This window comes from Crocuta crocuta, unplaced genomic scaffold, assembly GCF_008692635.1.
Source record: "Crocuta crocuta isolate KB4526 unplaced genomic scaffold, BGI_CrCroc_1.0 scaffold193, whole genome shotgun sequence".
NCBI classification, from domain to species: domain Eukaryota; kingdom Metazoa; phylum Chordata; class Mammalia; order Carnivora; family Hyaenidae; genus Crocuta; species Crocuta crocuta.
The window spans coordinates 7726760-7747816 of NW_027529624.1; the positions used below are offsets into that span (position 1 = coordinate 7726760).

At 49.6% G+C, this 21057-nt stretch overlaps 2 protein-coding genes across 3 annotated transcripts in view; one reads left to right on the forward strand and one right to left on the reverse strand.

Annotated features, from left to right (window-relative positions):
• On the forward strand, window positions 1-11616 carry KDELR3 (KDEL endoplasmic reticulum protein retention receptor 3). Its single transcript, XM_077762123.1, has 5 exons — window positions 1-144; window positions 4582-4682; window positions 8909-9067; window positions 9715-9967; window positions 10744-11616. The coding sequence occupies exons 1-5, from the start codon at window positions 54-56 to the stop codon at window positions 10782-10784; spliced, it is 645 nt and encodes a 214-aa protein (XP_077618249.1). The 5' UTR covers window positions 1-53; the 3' UTR covers window positions 10785-11616.
• The window catches only part of DDX17 (DEAD-box helicase 17), a 20224-nt gene continuing 10780 nt past the window's right edge, over window positions 11614-21057 (reverse strand). The window contains exons 11-13 of one of the 2 annotated variants that reach the window (XM_077762122.1): window positions 19973-20032; window positions 15798-16034; window positions 11614-14628 (exon numbers count right to left, since the gene is read on the reverse strand). In XM_077762122.1, coding sequence (XP_077618248.1) covers window positions 14123-14628; window positions 15798-16034; window positions 19973-20032 — 803 coding nt within the window. In that variant the 3' untranslated portion in view covers window positions 11614-14122. Of the gene's footprint in view, window positions 14629-15791; window positions 16035-19972; window positions 20033-21057 lie in introns of both variants that reach the window. The other variant, XM_077762121.1, reaches the window with a different exon arrangement.

The window sequence follows — 21057 nt, forward strand, 5'->3', positions numbered from 1 at the left end:
CAGAAAGTTTCTCAGGAGTTGGCTGCGCGCGGCGCGGGGCCGCCCGGGGAACCATGAACGTGTTCCGGATCCTCGGCGACCTGAGCCACCTCCTGGCCATGATCTTGCTCCTGGGGAAGATCTGGAGGTCCAAGTGCTGCTCCGGTGAGGGTCGCCGGNAATTTCCGTTCAGGGTGGGGACTTCGCCCTGGGGGTGCTTGAAACTGTTTTTGCACAGCTCAGCATTTCCAAAGAAAATGTAAAGGTGTGCCCTGTGGAAGAAGGAGGGCCCTGGAAGATTCTGGAGGGGAGGCTGATTTACCCCTGCCCCACCCCTGCCTGGGCATTGCCACTGCCAGTGGGAAGAGGTGGGGGCGGGTAAGGAGGAGGTGATGCCCTCTTGCTTACCTCGTCGCCCTTGCTCTTTTTGCTCAGCGGGAGCTGGAAGGCCTCTTTCGCTCTGGACCCTCACTCAGGCCTGCAGTGGGATCGGAAGGTGGGGGGTGGGGCGGGGCGGTCTGCACACAGGACTGGCCTCCAATTCTCAGGGTCTTCTCTTTCCTCCCCTCCACCACTCTCCACTGCCCCTTGCAGACAGGATGTCCCCTCAGGCTGGACCCCCTTCCCTCCTCTGCCTGCGTGCGGCACACAAGGCTGTGATGTGGCAGGAGGGACACCAGGCTGGGCCCTGGTGAGCACGGAGCTGCCGCTGAGCGGAAGCCCAGGGAGGGCAGGGAAAGTCCCCCCTTTGCCCACCCGGTGGGCTGGCTGCCCTCCCTGGGGGGTTGGCGGGGGGTTGGAGAAGTTTCAGGGTGGGCCTCGTGGTGGCCAAACAGGTCCCGTGCATCAAAAGGCTTCCCAGGCCTCCGCAGACATCTTTGTCCGCCGCCCACCCTGTGCTGGGCACTGGGGTGAGGGGATACAGAGGCGGGTGCAGGCGGAGCGGGGGAGGGGGGAGGCCGAGGAGGCGGAGAGCAGAGCCCTGAAGTGTTCATGGGGGGAGCAGCTCTGTGCTGGGTCCTGGAGGATGGGCGGGCTGTCCCCAGGCAGGGTGTGCCATGTGGAGGGTGCTGGGGGCGCCCAGGCCTACAGGGGTTGTCCTAGGGAGAGCGAGCAGCCCGATTTGGGGGAGGCCCATAGGGGAGATGAGCGGCAGAGGGGTGGGTGGTCCAAACGGTCAGGCCAGAGAATCAGGCCAGGGAATCGGGACTGTGGAGCCACGGAAGTGTGGGGAGCAGGGGAGGGGCTCGGAGGGACCTGCAGCGGGTCACCCGAAAGCTGGGAGGGCTGCTGGCCATGGAGGAGGGGTGGGTGCTGGCGTGAGAGGCTTTACAGGAGGGAGTGGTTCTGAACCTGCAGGCCATTCCGGTTTTCGGTCTCTGGAGAGATGGGCACTCAGGGGCCCTGGGGTTCCCGCCTGGGGAGGTGAGGCAGGAGCCCTGAGAGAGGGAAACTAACTTGGACTTGGCCCTGCACTTCCGCGGAGGGCCCGAGGCGGGATGAGCAACCGTGACCGGGAGGGGGCGCTGTTCCGCAGCCCACTCTGCCCCGCCCCGCCCTGGGCCCCCTGGACCGAACACCCACAACTTGGGGAGCGGACTTTGTCGCCGTGGGAGACTGTCCGCAAGTGACAGTCGTAGCAACCAAGGAAATGATATGTTTTGTTAGAGGTGCTAAGTGCTACGGGGAAAGAAAAAAGGGCGTTGGAGGCTGTGTGTGTGTGTGTGTGTGTGTGTGTGTGTGTGTGTGTGTGTAGGGGGTTTGGCATATGCCTGGCTGTGACCTGAGGAGGTGAGGCGCCTGGACGCCAGCCCCGTCCCGCCCCAAGATGCGGAGGCTGGTGTGACCCTCACCGACCCACCCGGAAGGTAGGAGGCGGCACTTAGTTCTCACCCAGCCACCGACTCACTGCGTGACCTCAGGCCTCAGTTTCGCCATCTGTCGAATGGAGGGAGGGCTGCCATGTGCTCAGTGGACCCCAGGGGGACTCCGGCCAGGTAGCGGTTCACATTCTCTCCCTTGTCTCAGGTCTCTGGGCATGGCGGGCATTTTCCATCGCTTTCAAGAGAGTGTGAAAACCTTTGTGCTCAGGACAGCCAGGGCTCCCAAGCGCGAAGGTGTGAGTGAAGCCCAGGAACCCGGCAGGCTGCGGGTGCAGAGGGGGGAGTCGGGGAGGAAGGCCACGTGCGGAGGGGGTAGCCAAGTGTCCCCCACCAGGGTTGCCTCCTGGACCCTCCTAAATGGCCTCCCCGGAGAGGCCTCCTTGAGGGCTCAGCGAGACCGGGCGGCCACAGGCGTGGCCCAGAGCTGGCGTCTGGGTAGCATCGCCTCCTGCACTCCATGCCCCACGCTGGGGGGTGGGCTCCTTGCCCACAGCCAGCCCCAGGCCCCAAGTCCAAGTCCCAGACCCCCAAGGGAGAACACACATTCTCACTGAATCCTACTTAGGTCTCACGTCGGCGCTGTCCCACGTGTGCAGGGGGGCTCATCTCACAGGTGAGGGGTGTGGGACCCAGCCTGGCCATACTGGTAGGAAAGCCGGCACAGGGACGCGGCACGCCTCCCCCCACCCCCCAAATATAAGGGGCTTCAGCGGTTGTCTCCCTCCCCAAAGCGTCCAGCACCAGCGGGATAGACGAGGCACAGTTCAGGTGTATAAAGGAAGCAGACCCCTTAATCAGGTAATGTCACTCCTCGGTGCCGAAGTCCCCAGTCACTCCATTACACGTAGAGTAAAATCCAGATGTTACCATTGTGACCGGAGGGAGGGGCTGAGGGGGACAGCGATGAGATACGGGGCCAGGGAGGCGACGGGAAAGGCCTGTGTGGGACCTCAGGAGCCACGAGGAGAATGAGTCTGTTTTAAAGGGCACTGGGGAGCCACTTAAGGGCTTTAGGTGGAGTTTTATTTTAAAAATAGCCCATTGGTTGGTACTTGGAGTGGGGGTGGGGGTGGCAGCCACGAAGGCCTCGAAGGACCCGGGGAGGCCGGTGGGATCCCTGAGGTGGGGCCAGGAGGGGCACGGGACTGGGGGAGGCGGAGGTGGGTGGCTCTTGCTTTCCTGGCTTGAGCTTGGAGGGGACCGCGGTGGCGTTCTTGAAGGAAGGGAGACAGGAGGGGGAGCTTGAGGGGAGACGGTGAGGCAGGAATATAGGAGTCAGAGCCCAGAGCTGGGGACGCCCCTGAAATAGCACAGGGGCAGGGAGAAGCCCCCGGGAGCCCTCAGCGATTAGCTGGTGAGGACGGGAGCGGTCAGAGGCGGCGAGCTAGCAGTGTGGACGGCCGCCAAGCCAGAGGAAGGATGTGGTTCTGAACAGACACGGTGCGCAGCCGGCTCTGGGGAGGCTGCGTGAGTTGACCTTTGGATCAGAAACGCAGGCATCGCTGATGGGAGCGGTTAGGTTAGGGGAGGGGTCGGGACTGGTGTGGGCTTGCCGTGCCCTGGACCCACCTTCGTGACGTAGCAGAAGTGGCCGGAGGGAGATTAAGGACCGTGACCGCCAAAGGCAGCCTCGAGTCCTGGCTTGGCTCCCGGAAACAGAAGAAGGGTGTTAGTAGGAAAACGGGTGAAGCCCGAATCGAAGCCTTGAGTTCGGGCAATAGGGTCATGCCAGCGGGCCTATTCGGTAGGGAGCTGGGCGAAGGGTATGCGGGAAGCCTCTGTACTGTCTCGACGATTCTTCCGCGAATCTAACATCAATTCNAACATTAAAAAAAAAAAAGAGACCAGAGCAGGTGAGGAGATAGCATGAAAGGTGTGACCCCAGTTTTGTCACCTCCATGTGGTCGTGCAGTTGTCTGCGCGCACGTGTGTGTTGTGTGATCAGCAATATCTGGAAGGGCGCTCAGAGTCTTTGAGATTCGGGTGTGGCTGTGGCTTTTTTATTTCTATCTCTGTATTATCTGCTTTTTGTTTTACAAGAAGTAAAACCAGGTATTACTTTTTTTTTTTAAATGTTTTATTTATTTCTGAGAGAGAGAGACAGCGTGAGCAGGGGAGGGTCAGAGAGAGAGGGAGACACAGAATTTGAAGCAGGCTCCAGGCTCTGAGCTGGCTGTCAGCACAGAGCCCGACGCGGGGCTCGAACCCACGAACCGTGAGATCATGACCTGAGCCGAAGTCGGACGCTTAACCGACTGAGCCACCCAGGCGCCCCAAACTAGGTATTACTTTTATCACTTAAAAAATAAAGCATCTTGAATCTTTACGATTTGGAAAATAAAAGAGAATGGTCCTCAGGCCCCTGCTGCTTGGTCCGCCCGCTCAGGTCTCCCTGGGGAATCAACTCCCTGTGAAGTCAGTGAGTTGCTGTCTAAAGCGCAGAACTTTGGGGACTCAATGGAAGCGTGAGGATGGAGTGAAGAGAAGCCTGGACCCCCTTCGCCACCCCCACCCCACTACCCATACCCCCTCCAGAGCCGGAATCCAGGCAGGCACACGCAGGGGCACCGGGATCCCTGAGATCGAGACCTGAGCTGAGATTGAGAGTTGGACACTTAACCCACTGAGCCCCCCGGGCGCCCCCCACGCACCGGGCTTCTTGAGTGTCAGGGGCGCCCAGGAGTCTGTCTCATTTTCTCGTCTTCTCGTTTGGCCACAGGCATCTCTGGGAAGAGCCAGATCCTTTTCGCTCTCGTCTTCACCACCAGGTACCTGGACCTGTTCACCAACTTCATCTCTGTCTACAACACAGTCATGAAGGTGAGGGAGGGGGGTGGGCGGCCGTGGTGGCGGGGCCCGCGGAGCCCCGACAGACGGGGAGCGTGCGCTTGGGAACACCGGCTGTGGAGCCAGGCAGACCCGGGTGGGAATCCTGACCGTGTTGGTGGCCGCTGGGGGACCCGGGCTTAGGCAAGGCCCTGGGCCCCCGTGCACCTCATCTTCAGAATGAAGATAATGCTAGTACTCAGAGGGTTCTGTTGAGAACATGAAATGAGGCAGTAAACGCAAATACACAATAGCCGTCGCATATTAAATATTCGATCGAGGTTAGCTATTATAATGGTTAAAAAATGAGCAAAACATCAAACGTGGTACCTTGAGCTTTCAGAGAGGTTATTCCTCTGATATCCATCTGACAAGTATTTATTGAGCACCTGCTGTGGGCCAGGTACTTGAAGAAGGCCTGTTCTCACGGAACCTCCGTTCTAACTGGGAAGACAGATAATAAAACAGCCAGGAAAGCTTTGGGTCGGGGTGAGGTTATGCAGATATTATTAAAATAGGGTGCTGTTTCCTTTCACTATTAAAAATAAAGAAGTTTTAAAACCTGGGTTATGTGTTAGAGAACGAATGGGAAGCTGTTCAGGGAGCGTGACCAGGAGGGGCCTCTCTGAAGAGGTGACACGGGAGCCAAGGTCGTGTGACACAAGGAACGAGCCACGGGATGATCAGAGGAAGAGGATTCCAAGCGGAAGGAATGCCTGGTGCAAAGACCACCGAGGCAGGATCAAGCTTGGTGCCTTTGGAGGACAGCCGGGGAGGACGGCCGAGGGCTGGGGGAGGGAGATGCCGCCCAGGGCTGGAGGAAGGCCGAGGGCACAGGCGAACAGTTTGGAAACTAGTGCTTGGAAGCATGGTCCTGTTTCACAGGCGAAACCAAGCAAGTCTCGGTTCTATTCTGATGTCATAGGCTCTGGGCCACAGCTGTTAGAGGTTCTGTCGGGGTGGGCTTTTTTAAGTCAGCCATCCCAGCTCTTTTGCAGAGCTTGGGACTTGAACCCAATGTGGGGCTTGAACTCGCGACCCCAAGGTCGAGAGTCACATGCTCTGCCGGGCCAGGAGCGTCTCCCCCAGCCATCTGAACTCTTTAAGGCAACACAGCTTAGTGGGAGGAGCCCAGGTTTCAGAGTCAGTGAAAGGGAAGGTTACTGTGTGGATGCTGGTAAGAGAGACTTAAAATAAGAGTTATCTTAATAAGATAAAGGCTTATTTTTACCTTACTCATAACTTGGAATCCGGAGGTGGGGCGTCCAGGGCTGAGATGGCAGCTCCTTTTGTTTTCTTGAGACGAGAGAGGGCCCATGAGCAGGGGAGGGGTGGGGCAGGGGGAGGGGAAGAGAACCCCGACCAGGCTTGTCAGCGTGGAGCTCGATGCGGGGCTTGAACTCACAAACTGTGAGATCATGACCTGAGCCAAAACCAAGAGTCGGACTGACTAAGCTAACTGACTGAGCCCCGCAGGCTCCTTCTGACTTTCTGCTCCACCATCTTTACTGTGACCCGGACTCACAAGTGCATGCCACATGCAGTTGCTCAGAAGAGCCTTGCCATTGCCATCTTGAAATTCTTAATTTTTTTTAAACATTTATTTATTGTTGAGAGACGGAGTGTGAGCAGGGGAGGGACAGAGACAGAGGGAGACACAGAATCTGAAGCAGGCTTCAGGCTCTGAGCTGTCAGCACAGAGCCCGACACAGGGCTCGAACTCACGAACTGCAAGATCACAACCTGAGCCAAAGCCGGACGCTCAACCGACCAAACCACCCAGGTGCCCCTTAAAATTCTTAATTCTTAAAGAGACACTGCAAATTGTATAGGAAGCCCTAAGGTGGCAGCTAGCCTCAAGGTTGCCTCAGGATCACCAAATGGATGCTAGGGCTCCTACCATCACATCGCATTCTGGGCAGGAAGGAGGAGGAAAGGAAGAAAGAGCAATGAATAGGGTACCTGCCATCTGGGTAAGCCCTTTGTAAAGAGCTTTCCCCAAAGTCTACCCAGTGAATGCATGTCACTGACCATCGTTATCTGCAAAGGAGCTGAGAAATGTAGTTTTTAGTGGGGCACATCATCTAATAGTTCCATTTTTAAAAAAGTTTATTTCTGAGAGAGCGCAAGCAAGCAAGAGCAGAGGAGAGGCAGAGAGGGAGAGAGAATCCCAAGTAGGCTCCACGCCGTCAGCACAGAGCCCAACGCAGGGCTCCATTTCATGAACCGTGAGATCATGACCTGAGCCAAAATCCAGAGTTGGATGCCTAACTGACTGAGCCGCCCAGGCGCCCTGCTACTAGTTCCATTTTTAAGGAGAGAAGGCTACGAAATGGGGAATTCTACCGATTCTGCAGGGCTGTTGTGAAGACTCTATGAGAGAACATATGTAAAGCACGCAGCACCCAGATGCTCTCTCCTCCGTATCGGAGCTGGGACCCTGGGATTCCAGGCGCCTTGCTGGCATGGAGGACGTTGTTACCTGTGGGGTGTTGAACTGCGTGAGCTTGTCTGAGGTCCTGAAGTCACAGTCTACTTAAACTCACCACAGAAATGGCAACCACCACGTACTGAGTTCATTTCTCTGCCTAAGGGTCGGACTTGAACGGTCCTGGGAGGGACTGAAGACCCAGCCCTTGGCGTGGCAGAGTAAGTTGTAGGAACCTGAGAGAGGCCAGTTTCTGCGTTTCTGGAGTTAGAAAGTGACCACCACTTCATTGATTCATTGATTCACTCATTCCGGGACGTTTTGCGCTGGGCCCCGAGTTAGGGGCTGGGTATTCAGAGGTGGACATGACAGTCAGGACCCTCTTACAGAAAACGGAGGGAAGAGACTGGCACACAGACATTTACAGAGCACGTGATTATGGGCGGCAGTGTATATGTCCCCAGGGAGCTATGGTGACACAAAGCAGATTTGCCTCATTCCGGTGAGAAATGGAGTTTTAAAGCACAAACAGGAGTTCTCTCGGCCAGTGAGTTTCTGGACCGGCAGCATCAGCATCACATAAGAACTTGCTGGAAATGTAAACCCTTGGGCCTACTCAGACCTACTAAATCAATAACTCTGGGGGCAGGAGGGGGAAAAGGTGGCTATTTATGTGTATTTATGTGATTCCGATGCACACGTTTCAGAACCTCCTGCCTAGAAGGTTAGAGGCCCAACCATAAAATCACATGCTGGAGGACAGCTACCGTAATTAGAGAGAGCTTTTCTGGGGCGCCTGGTGGTTCAGTCAGTTACGTGTCCGACTCTTCACTTCGGCTCAGGTCATGATCTCAGTTCGTGAGTTGGAGCCCTGCATCAGGCTCTGCACGGACAGCATGGAGCCTGCTTGGGATTCTGTCTCCCTCTCTGCCCGTCCTCCGCTTGTTCTCTCTCTCAAAAAAAAAAAAAAAAAAAAAAAGGAACAGAGCCCAGGTGGCTCAGTGGGTTAAGTGTCTGATTTCAGCTCAGGTCATGATCTCATGGTTCGTGAGTTCCAGCCCCTAATCTCCCTGCTGTCAGCAAAGAGCCTGCTTTGGATCCTCTCTGCACAGGCCCCTCATGCTCTCCCTCAAAAATAAACATTTAAAAAAAGAGAGAGATGGGGGTGGCTCAGTTGGTTGAGCATCCGACTTCGGCTCAGGTCATGATCTCACAGTTCGTAGGTTTGAGCCCCACGTCGGGCTCTGTGCTGACAGCTCGGAGCCTGGAGCCCGCTTCAATTCTGTGTCTCCGTCTCCCTCTGCCCCTCTCCCACTTGTGCTCTCTCTCAAAGTAAATATTAAAAAAAAAAATTTTTTTTTAAAGAGCACTTTTCTACAGGAGCAACGACCAGCTAGCTCACTCAGAGGACATTGTTAGTCCTGGTGGAAGAATGCTCACCAGTCGCTGATGCAGATCTAGGACTGACCTTTCGGAGCCCCGGAACGCCACTGCTAACTCCCCCGGTCAGACACCAACCCCGTCTCCTACCCGGAGATGCCTACGCACCTTTGAGTCCTCACTCTGTTAGTGCCAGTGGTCTTAACGAGAAGCCAGGAGTTACTTCACAACAGGGTCATTAGGCTCAGAATCCAGGGCAAAGCCTCCAGAGAAACTGCAAACGCCGTTCCCGTCTTCCCCCTTGGGGCAAGAGCGCTGGCCCTTTAGTTACGTTGGTCCCCAACTCAGGGTGGCTTGGAAGCCCAGCAAGTAGGCTGGACAAGGACCCCCATGTGTCTCTTTGCCTTGCCAGGTGGTTTTTCTCCTCTGTGCCTACGTCACAGTGTACATGATCTATGGGAAATTTCGGAAAACATTTGACAGTGAGAATGACACGTTCCGGCTGGAATTTCTTCTGGTCCCGGTCATTGGTCTCTCCTTCCTTGAGAACTACAGTTTCACTCCCTTGGAGGTAAGGGAAGGGACCCAGACTAACTCCAAAGGGTAACACATTCCCCAACATTCTTCCCTCTGCATCTTTTTTAATATATGGGCTTGCATTTTGGTACGACCGTGACCATTACATATTGTTGTTGGTGCAGAAAGTGGTAGTGAGCTATTCACGCTACTCCATTTGAAAATGGGCACTCCAAACAGTCCTGTAGGTAAACAAAGCTGGCATCACAGCGCCCTTACGGTTACTGAGACCTTCTGAGACCCCCTCATGGCTACTAGTGCACAGTCCAGGCTGAGACTGCAGGACATCTGGGCTGTGGACCAAGAAACTGTGCGGCAGCAAACATGAGGAACTTCCGATGCCAGTGCATTTTGAGAAACTATGGCTTCCATTAAGGCGAATTTATAAAGTTCTGCTCCAATTAAAAATTGCGTCCTAAAGAACTGTTCATGTGACATTTTGAAAAAAGCAGTTTACTTGAAACTTTTAAAAAAATATTTTCTATTATCAGAGAAAAGGGGTGGGGATGGGTTCTATGTCGGGAACTTTTTGTTTCACTGTATTTGGTCCCATAAACATGTTAGTAATTACCTTCTTTTGAAGAGACGGGCTCCTTCTCGGTCTTGACCAGCCTCCTCTGGCCGCTTCTCTCGTTGGCTCAGATCCTCTGGACTTTCTCCATCTACTTGGAGTCGGTGGCCATCCTGCCCCAGCTCTTCATGATCAGTAAGACCGGAGAGGCTGAGACCATTACTACTCACTACTTGTTCTTTCTCGGGCTGTACCGGGCACTCTACCTGGCTAACTGGATCAGGCGGTACCAGACTGAGAACTTCTATGACCAAATTGCGGTGGTGTCTGGAGTAGTACAAACCATCTTCTACTGTGACTTCTTCTACTTGTACGTGACCAAAGGTAGGTGCTCCACCACAGCTGTGTTGCTGGCGCTGGCGGCTGCTACCCACTCAGTATTTGAGGGCACTGGGAAGTGCACATGGAGCTACCACTCTCTCTCTGCCCCTCATGGTGCTTTTATTTCAATGCGAAGAGACGAACAAGTATTTTTAGGCCACAAGCACCATGAAAAAGGACAGACCAGGAAGACAGGGTATGTACTGTACACACACGGTATACAGAGAAGACAACGATGAGAGGACACTGGACAGAATACTTGTTAGAAACACAGACGAGGAACATTCCAGAGAATAGCTTGCGTAGGAGCCCTAAGGCAGGAACCAGCTTGGTGTGATAAAGGACAAAAAGGCTAGTGTGTTTAGAACCTACAGACCCGGAGACGGAGGCTGACGGGTTTGCATCACATGGACTGCGCAGGGCAGCCACCGGCGGGCGGGCTCGTGTGCAGGACCAGCAGCTGCTGTGCACAGTGGAAGGCAGCGGAAGCAGGGAGACTAGTTATGGGGCAGGCGCAGTTGTTCAAGGTCACCAGTGGGTGGGCAGTTGCACTGGACAGATGGGAAACAGAAGTGGAAGCCAGTGACGTTCGTGGCCTAAGGCAGAGTGGGATCGGTATTGTGGGTGGGGGGCGGGGGTGGGGTCACTGAGTCTGTAGTTCATCTGTAAGCTTCCCCCTTGGCTGTAACATGTAAAACCTACTATGAACTGGGCATTAGAGATCCTAAGATTATGTAGTCAAAAGGGAGTTATCTAACTTCATCTCCATTTTCTTCTAGTCCTTAAAGGAAAGAAGTTGAGTCTTCCAATGCCAATTTGAGGGTCCCAGAGATGGTTCTACCCTTGTAACAAAGACACAGAACAAACCATTTGAAATATTCTCCTGGATGACTTCTACAGGACTCGGGCCAAATGTTAGTCAAAAATGCTTAGTGAGGATATTTCAGCGGAGCACTGATTGTTCTACCTAGAAGACGTTCTCACCAATCTCTCCCTTAAATTATAGCAGCAATAAAAAACCCAGGCCAATTATAGGAGCATGGTGCCTCATCTCAACTGGACATCAAAAAAATCTTAGGTGCTTAAACCCACATATGGGGCAAATAAGCAACTGCTCTCCATGTCCCTAGTGTGAGCCTCCCGCTAAGGAAGAGTCAGTCCCGCCTGGAAAGTGGTCTCGGTGTAGAAGACAAATGCCCCCGAGAGCTCAGACCTCAAGCAAAGCACGCTGCTGTGGTGCTTTTCACTTGCCAGGTAGGAGGCCAAGTGTAGGCAGTGATCCAAAGCTGACAGTCTTACAGGGACGAAGTGTTGTGACTTTTCATTTCCAACCCGCCTTCAGAGGCCACAGACCAAAGCCAAGTGTATCGGCTTTGGCCAGCTGTCAGCAGCCACACGCCTCACCTCTAAACTGGACTTGAGTCTTGCTTTGGTGACAGCAGCTCCACACGGAGCACTTAGATCCAGGTAACAACTCACATCTTTCCAGTAAGACCACTAGATCCCACCTCCCTAGCACGTTTTTAGGTGCTAAGGTTATTACTCAATCTGACACTCCCCAAACTTGGTCTTAAAGCAAATAAAAACTGTTAAGGAAACCACCACTGGACTGTGGTCAGAGAATTTTTAAGCAATAAAAAGCTCACACCTTATTGTCAACAGTGTTTTATTTATACCTACAAAAGAAAACAAGATGGTATCAAAAGGACAATTTACAAACTAAGAATAGTAACACAGCTCTTAGCATCCTGTGCCTGCACATCACACATCTACACATCTTTCAAGTCTTAATGCAACAGGAATGTGTTCAGAGGCCAGCGAGAACGTGAATAGAGAGCACTGATCCCAAGCAAAAGCCACCAACCTTTCAGATGAGAGAAGTCCACACAATGAATGGTTAGGGAGGAACTGGGGAGAAGCAGCCCCACAGCTTAATATTGAAATCCTTTCCCTATATGAGTTTGAACCATGACTGCAGGAACTAGCCTCATAGGAGGACTCTTCTGCTCATGATCTGAAGCAAAGGCAGAGCCTAAATTGTGGGAGACAGACGCAGAGGCAGAAGAGTTACTCTAAAGCTGTATCGGAAAAACTCTGCTAGATTTCAGCTGCGCTCAGGCCACAATAGCTTTTGAGATTTGGGGTATGCTGTTCTTCTGACTTTATGACCACGTCATCATCCCTGGTGGGAAACAGGAAGCCCAGAGACCCTCCCCACAGAGGGATGCTTTAAGACCTGCAAGAGAGTAAATAGGACACCCCTTACGGTGGCACCTCTGTTTAAAAATAATCACAATTCTGATGTAGAAAGAAATGTCTACAATGGACTGGCCAATGCTCAGACAAAAATCTTTGCGGCGGGGGGCACTTTGGTTTGAAAGCACAGGGCAGTTCTGCCCATGTTTTCCTGTGCCTACCATCCTCCCTCGGCCTCAACTTCTCCAAGAAGGGTGGGGGTGGGTGGAAAGAGAAGTAAAGGAAGAAGAAAGCGTGGGGGGGGCTTAGGGGGGAACGACATGTCAAAGTTCTTACATGCATATATTTCAGCTTATGCTGACAACCTACCTGTATGTTGCACATTCAACCATACTTTTCAGAACCCCTCAGAAACCATCCCTTCTCTCTCCCTGAAGAATTTTAAAAAGAAAAGAAAAACAAAAGAACCTCAAGTATTTAGATATTACAAATCAGCAGGCACCCTCAGGCCTTAGCCAAAGGACGCAGTGGAGCCTTCCCCCTTTAACTGCATTGTTAGCGAACCACACCAATAGCATAAAAAAATTAATAGTCCAACACTGGATATGGAAGAGGTTTCTGGGGCTGTCTGATCTCCCTGTCCTGTTACGGTGAACACAAGGGCAGAAAATTCTTCCCAGGCCCATGTGCTACGGGAAGTCTCAGGTAAACAGTAGCACTATGAAGGGGACAGACTCACCTACCTTCAGGAGGAGGAAAAATGAAAGGACTTAGGCTTTAGTCCTCTGTAATTTCTCCTAAGCACTACCTACCTGTAAAAAGCTGAGTGCAAAAGGATGCCGAAGAAAACATGCACCCCAAAGCTGTTACAACCAAGCACTGCAGAGAAGAGTATGAAGAGAACGAAGAGTTCTTTCTTAACGGACCCTGAAAGTTCTTTATTCAAGAGAATTTGGCCGAAAGGGCGGAGTAGCTGGAGAGTTGCTTTTATTCTAGCTCTATAGATACTGAGTTTAAAACGAAACTTTGCCATATTTAAAGGTGGTTTTTATACGGCAGGTGAACGCATACGTAACTGGTTACATTATTTAACTGGCTAATAAATTTTCAGTGAACACTTACGTTCATTCTGCCCAGAGCAGCTATTCTAGTTGGAAAATGAATTTCACAGATGGTCCCTGGTTATGTGGGGAAGAAAAATAGGCAGCTTCCACCCAGATGCCGAGATGCTACATTTAACCATTTCAATAAACACTTGGGGTTTTTAATTTAAAAGATACACTTAAGAAACTCAGACTCAGCAATTCAATGTCTAACCTGACTAAAATGGTTATTTTTCAGTAATTGGGAAGGGGCAAGGCAGAATATAAGGGAGACAAAACCAATTAGGAATTTTGTTTTAACTGTCAAATGCACTTAACAAGCAATCAGCCAAGACGACAATGGCAATGCATTGTCTTAAAAACTCATCAGCCCAAGGAACATTAAAAAGTATTACAGAAAATGTGCAGGGAATTCCCTCTTGGTTTTCTAACCCAGTAATGAGAGCAATCTACAGCACAGTGCCACCTTCTTCTGCAGAATTCAACCCTCTACCCGCCCCCCCATTCCCCAACTCAGGGAAACAAAAATGGGCTCCTGCAAAAGGGCCTAATACCTTACTTTTTCTTTTAAGATGAAAAATAGCTCAAGTATCCTCAACATGCAAGAAGTTGGGGAGGGGGGAATCTCTTCCAGTCGGCTATATATATGTTTTTACAAAATCTGTTATTTCAGACTGGATCATTTTGGCGGACAGAAGAAACCTGGCAGTGAATTCTAACTAATCTGCATGAAAGACAAATCACAATGGTTGGGGGAAAAATAAAAAAGAAAAAGAAAAGGGGAAGAGAAATAAAAGGGAAAGACAGCGTTCCTTTAAATGTAGTTAAGTCTGCGCAAGTCACTACCACTCAAGTGGTTTCATTTACGTGAAGGAGGAGGGGGTGGAGGGGGAGGGGGGTACTGATAGGCAGTCTGCCCCATGTAACCTATCATATTGGTAGCTCCCGGAGGCTGTGCAAACTGTTGTGACATCAGCGGCTGCGGCTGCTGCCCAGACCGGCCTATCCCACTAAACTGCTGGCTAGAGCTCTGTGAACTTCTCCCAGTTGAGGCGGTGCTACCAGCCCCGTAAGTGCCAGCGCCATATTCCTGGGCCGTATAGCCACTGGTGCCATAAGCAGCCGCCCCATAGGTGCCTTGACCATAGGTGTATTGGCCTGCTTGTGCTCCAAAGGCAGAATTGGGACTTCCATAGCCACTGCCGTTAGCATAACCGGCTCTATCGGTTTCACTACGATCCCGATAGCTCGCAGAGTCTCTCCGGCCACCATCCTTGACTCCTCGAAGCCTCCGGTCACACTCATCCTGATACATCAGATTGGGATTGTTGGCAGAAGAAGTGGTCCGGTACCGAGAACGACCTCCTGATGGGAGGACACGAGGAATTTTTAATGCCAGAAATACAACCCAAGCACAGCCACGTGTGTAAACAACTCTACCAGGTACAGAAGTAGTCAGCATTCTCTGATCTGATCTTTACCCTGGCCAGCCTCCAAATCAGTGACTTTAAAATATACCCATAATTTGACTCTTGAATAGGACATATTCAAAAGAATGGTCAACATGAAAAGACAATCAACTTCTCACCACTGTTAAGTCCTTTCCTTTGAGGATTATTAAGAAATGGTATCTCACAAATGTAGCAACAATGGTAACGAAGTGGAGGCGACTTACTGCAGATTAAAAATAAAAAGACGAGCGGCTAAGTCGCTAGGACCCTACAGGGACCGTCTACTAGTGCACACCAGCTCTTGGGTGTTAACTCTGTGGGCCAAGCTGCGTCAGAATTCTCTCACAGACTTTAAGCTCCTAGGCTGAATTTCAAGCCCACTCACGAATGAAAACCAAAAACTTGTATTTTAAAAACTTCTCAGGTAATTAAGACATAGAGCTTTGGCATGCAGTAAGTTTGGGACAAAATAATACCGAAATGGTAGTTCAGAAGCCACGATCCTAGCATATTTTGCAACTATCCAATGTGTTTTAAAACGGGCTTCATGCCCAGTGAGGAGCCCACCAAGGAGCTCGACTCATGACCCTGAGATCAAGAGTTGGGATGCGTAACTGAGTCACCCAGGTGTCCTGGAACTAATCCAATTTTTAGATCCATTAACTATGCCTGTTTCTACTGCCACAAAATGGTATAAAATTACTGATCTCCTCACATGAAAAACTAAGAACCTAATGCGCTATACTAAAGCTTTTGGAGGCATTAAAAATAACCGTAATTCAGCTTAATTCTGAACAGGCACCATGTACTTCACAACACAAAGGTCGGTTTCCTATCACTGTCCACAGAAATACCATGCTGCAGGAGGGCGGCCACGACAGCCGCCCCACCCTTCACACCGTCTTACTTAGAAAAGATCATGAAAAACTATTAATCATTGTCCTCTGTTATTAAGTAAGCACACTTAGGAGCCTTCACAGGACTTTAAAAAAAAAAAACCAAAAAACCCCCCACAACAAGAGGCACAATGAGCCCAAAAAGATACCTTGGCAGTACCTGGAAAACTCCAGGACTTACCCTTACCCCCTCCTCCGCCGCCTCCTCTGTGGTCCACCAGCTGCATCAGTTTGGGATTGATAGCCTGATTAGCCTCTTCCAGCACTTTGATCAGCTCTCGGGCCTGCTTGAGGTTCCCTGGGGTGAAGAAGGTGTAGGCGGTGCCCTTGTTGGTGCTACGGGCTGTTCGGCCAATGCGGTGCACGTAATCCTCCGAGCTGTTTGGATAGTCATAGTTGATCACAAACTTGACATCTTCCACGTCTTCGAGGCCAACGAAGAGTCAGCGTGTAGGTTGACGTGGCAGGGAAAGAGAAGGTAAAGGACATGCCAACAACAGGTGGGAAGCACGAATGCAGGTGACAGCAAGAGGAAAGAAGATCAAGTTAGTAACCACTCTGAACAGGAACAAAAAAAGACTCATCCCAACAGAGTAAAAGAGGATGAATGATTCTTGGGACATGCACAGGAAGCGGCCGCCTTCTCAGCTGTAAAACCCTAATGGAATCCCCTTCAACCACCCGAACTCTTGCCTCTTCTGGATTTTAACCAACATACTGGGCAGGAGTTGTATCGAATGCCAGCTCCTTTTCAAAACTGGAAATGCAGAAGAAAGTGGGACCACCGATAAGCTACAAGGTCAAATTACTTCTACTCTGTTGGGAGAAGCCTGGCAAAATCTACCAGTAATATAACAAACTTACCTTTAAACCAGTCACAGAGCAAAGTGAAAAAAGAAACTTCATATACTTTATTACTACATTTTCAAGGAGACTTAATCAAAATAGATTTAAAAACTTTTTGCTCTCATTATTTAAAAAACTGATCAGAGCCAAAGTTAAGTACACACCTATTTTCCTTTGCAGAAATATCCAAATTCTCTCTCCCCATTCAATCACAAGAGCACATTACACTAAAATTTCACTGTACTACCAAGCCCAGCTCCGCCAAATGAGGTTTTGTTTTTTTTTTTTAATTACTCAAGGTTATTTCAACTCAGTACTTGCTTCAAGTATCAAAGATTGTCTACACAACCTGGGAAATTAAATAGCCAAAGTGGGTGGGAAAAACCATGAAACCTTGAGACAAGTTTAATGTTCTATCTGCTGCTGGGAATTGGGTTGAATAACCTCCTAATGCTTAAAGTATGTAAATGTTAGTGTAATGCTTTCAGCTAAATGTAGATTTTACCTACTTAAACAAACAAGTCTAATATAACAAAGAATCCTAATGTTTTGTGGAAAAAAAATCTGCATTTTACAAAGAATATTCAGAAAATATCCTAGATAAAACACAGATTTTTGTGATATAAATAGTTAAAAAACATTCTCTGTTTGTTACCAGACCGATGCACACTCCCTCCTCCTTTGGGAAACCGCTGCAGCCGATCCCGTCTCTTTGCCTGTTATTTTTGGCGGCCTCCTTTCGAAAACTCCGCCTTCTGACACGGGACCACTGGAGCGCGGGGAGCATGCATCAAGGGTCCGTGGCAGTGAGAAGTCCCCACACACGCTCGCTCTGTGAACTGGCTTAGATGCTTCTCTGTAGCCCCATTTGGTTGCCAAGCGCCGGAGAACCTGGGTTCGGGTAAAAATTTCAGGTCCTCCAACGCCTCCCCCAAGGATAATTGGGGTGATTGTAGAAAAAAATAATTAATAAAAAAAATGTAAGTTACATCCAAAGGGTCAGACTGCATCTATTGCCCAGACTGGATCAATTTCAGGGGAAAGGGGAGATGATTAAAAAAAAAAAAAAAAAAATTCAGCTGTTGTTAACGGGCCTGTGAAGAAAGGGGCATTAGGTCTGTTTCTTATTACGATAAAGGCTCCTCAGTCTTTACTGACCCCTAAAGTCCTGAAATCACACCAGAAAGACGAGAAGGCAGTTATCACAGGGGGCAGCGTGAGTCTCCGGCTAGGGTCGTTGATGCAACAAAGGGAAAACAAAAACGGCCAGGGCCAGGGTGGAGGTGAGGTGAAGGGGTGGGGAACTGCGCCCCGGGACCACACCTTCAGAGCTACGGTGCTGCTCCTGAGTCAGTCCCGCGGCGCAGGGCCGTGGGCAGCAGGTTGGGCTCAATTACTGCACCGGAGGCACAGACGGCTGCTTTCCTAGCAGAAAGCACTGGGGCCTGGAGTCAACGGTTCGGAAACTTCTACTTGGGGGTATTTCTGGAGGGGTTCAATAGGGGACAGACATGGCGCGAGTTCTTCACACTAGAAAGGTGTCCTGCGTGTATACACATAGAGCTGGCTGCGGGCACAAAGGAGCAAGCGCGGAATCTGGTTTTCTCCAGTCAGGCCTGCCCTGAGCTTATCTGCGCACGGCCACAATGGGATCTTGCTGCCTTTAGAGGAGATGCTGTAGCAGGGTGAGAAACCGAAAAGTTAATGTTTTGGCCAGCTGCCTGGGATAACGACTTTTTGTCTGACAAACCCTAGGACATGGCCGGAGTCTCCAATCACTAACTGGGAGGGACTGAGACTCGCCAACAGGCTCATCTAGAGCTGCTTCGGGCCAATGTAGATTTGCCTCGGCCATGTACTGAGTGATCTGCAGCTGATATCAAAGCTTCTGTTAAAAAACAAAACAAAATCAATTCAATACTTTTAGTTTAACAGTGTGTAGTTTAAACGGAAAAAAAAAAAAAAAGGAAAAATTAAAAATACCCCAGTGGAAAGGGGATAGTAGTTTCCTGAGGAGGACTATCATAAAACTATGGGAATTGAAGAACTTACCTGAAGGGAACATTTAAGAGGCCATCGCTGGACAGGAAGTGAAAAAAGGCCTGGTGACTCAGCTGAAAATTGCACCCCTGTCTATGAGGTAGAAGCCTTCACTTTCCAGGATCTTGTAGGACCTTGGTCAGCATTCTGCCATTTTGGTGGGTTTTCCCCCTCCTTTAGATTTTTACAAGGCAGCAAACAAAGGGGCCCAAAACAAGCACTGATGCTGAGTAACAAGAAACAGACTCAGGTACCTTCCCTCTCCCCTCACTTGGATGAGTGGGGGTGGGATGAAGAGTCTAAGTTATTCTAATGGTAGCCAATTGATTTGGTTTAGAAATGCAGGGGGGAAGGGAGGAAATATTTTTAATTGTCTAGGCAAGATGCACAAAGAAGCTACCAGCACATAGCAAGCCTGTTTAAAAACCACCATCACTGAAAGCCTTTGTGTAAATTGCTTTCAGGCCTCAGCCTCTTCTCCCAACAGGCCCAAGTTCTAACCGCACAGATCCAGACATGACCTCGGAGGGCAGAGACAATTTTCAGTCATGGCTGCAGGTCACCACCTCTGAAGGAGGGAATGAGGAGTGCAACGTATAAAAAGCCTTCATTCTTTTGTATTCCGGTTAAACGCTTTCTCTTTATGTTAAGTATTACAAGGGAATATGGTACTTCTCACCTTACTGGGCAAGAAATTAAATACCTGTCAATAATTTAAAAATATCTCGGTGACAGTCATCCTTTTTTAATATAAAAATTTTTAGATGCACCTGTTTACCTCAGCATAATGGGATAAAGTACCACAAAATAGTTATATAAATTTTAAATCATAATGGGTGGAAAACTCCAGAAGAACATGATTTTCAAGTTCTTAAATTGGAAGACAGCACATCGATGACAGGAGCATAGGTGGGAGGAGGGGACAACTGAGTGCATTCGATAATCTTACTGCAGTAAATAAAATTGGGCAATGAAGATTTAATTAATGAGTGCTAACATATTTATGGACTTATTAAGTCCCAAGAATACATTATGTTAGCATTCACGGAATTGGACCTCCACACACACATATACATACGGGGAAAAGAGTATCTGTAAAAACTAGCTTCTAATAAGCTAGGTTCAATCAGGCTCATCCTATCCAGCCAGAAAACAGAATAAAACCAGGAAAAAGCTGAGCTTTTCAACTGAATGTCTCCTGTCCCCTCTAATCGTTTGAATAGTCATGCCTAGGCCTTGCTGCAGACCAAAGCCTGTTTGTCAGGAGCAGGAAGAGACTTTGAAAATAAAAGAAGAAAAAAAAAACACCAAGGTTAAAAAAAGTTGTGGGGGGGAGGGGAAATAATCACACTTTGTATTCTTCTCTTTTAAATATTTATCTAAACACATGTATAGTGACTCTAATTTGAAATGACAAAGCAATCTTTAAACCAAAAGATACATATACCATTGACAGAGACACCTATCTATACAAACCTAGCCCACGGGAGGCTACATCTGTGGCAATGAGGATGGGAGCCTTTCCTGAACGGAACTCTGCAAAACAAGAACAGTACCACAAAAACCAAGTTATACAATCAAAGGCCAAGTGACTGTCTTTAAAAACGACCATCCACACATTCCTAGCTATCTGGCCTTTTTACTCTACCATGTTAAAACGTCAAGTAATGGTGTCAAGAACATGCCAAGCTCTTTTAAATTCAAGGAAAATATAATTCTCCTGAAAATCTTCATTATACTCACTTTTAACAGAGGGGCAACAGACCAAAAGCTACCTCTACTAAAGAAGTACTGTTAAAGCGATGTAGCAATGTATAACAAAATTAAAGTGAGTTGGATTTTTTTGCCCTTAAATTATGACACTGAAGTTACCTTCCAAATGAAATAAAACCGAAAGTAAGAGGCAGCGGAAGGAAGCAAGTTTAAAAGATATGAGATGAAAGAAGAAACCCTACTCTCCCCAGTGAAATAACAGAAAATACATGTATTAGTCTCTGCCCCCAACTCCTGGCACTGAGCTCCTAAACAGAGATGCTAGGAGAGTCTTTTATTCTTAGTCTTCAGCCTTAGGTCCTAACACACAGACCCCAAGTATCTCGGAAGTTCCTGGGTGATGGAAGTGTCTTTTGTGCTGAGGCAACACTTGGCAGAACCCTGGATGGCTTCAGGAAGGGGGCTGGTCACCAGAAAGACCACGCCATGATTACAATGGAACTTTCAGCCCTACCCCTCACCCTCAGAGAAGAGGATGGAGACTGAGTTAATAATCAATTACGCCTATGCCATGAAGTCTCCACGGTTTGGGGAGCTTTACAGGCTGGTGAACGTTATCTATTTTAAAGATAAGATCTTAGGGGCGGCTGGGTGGCTCAATCGATTAGGTACAACTCTTGGTTTTGTCTTAGGTCATGATCTCACAGTTCGTGAGATCAAGTCCCACGCTGGGCTCTGCATTAACAGTGCAGAGGCTGCTTGGGATTCTCGCTCTCCCCCTCTTTTTCCCTTTCCCCTGCTTGCATTCTCACTCTTGAAATAAACTTAAAAAAAAAAAAAAAAAAGAC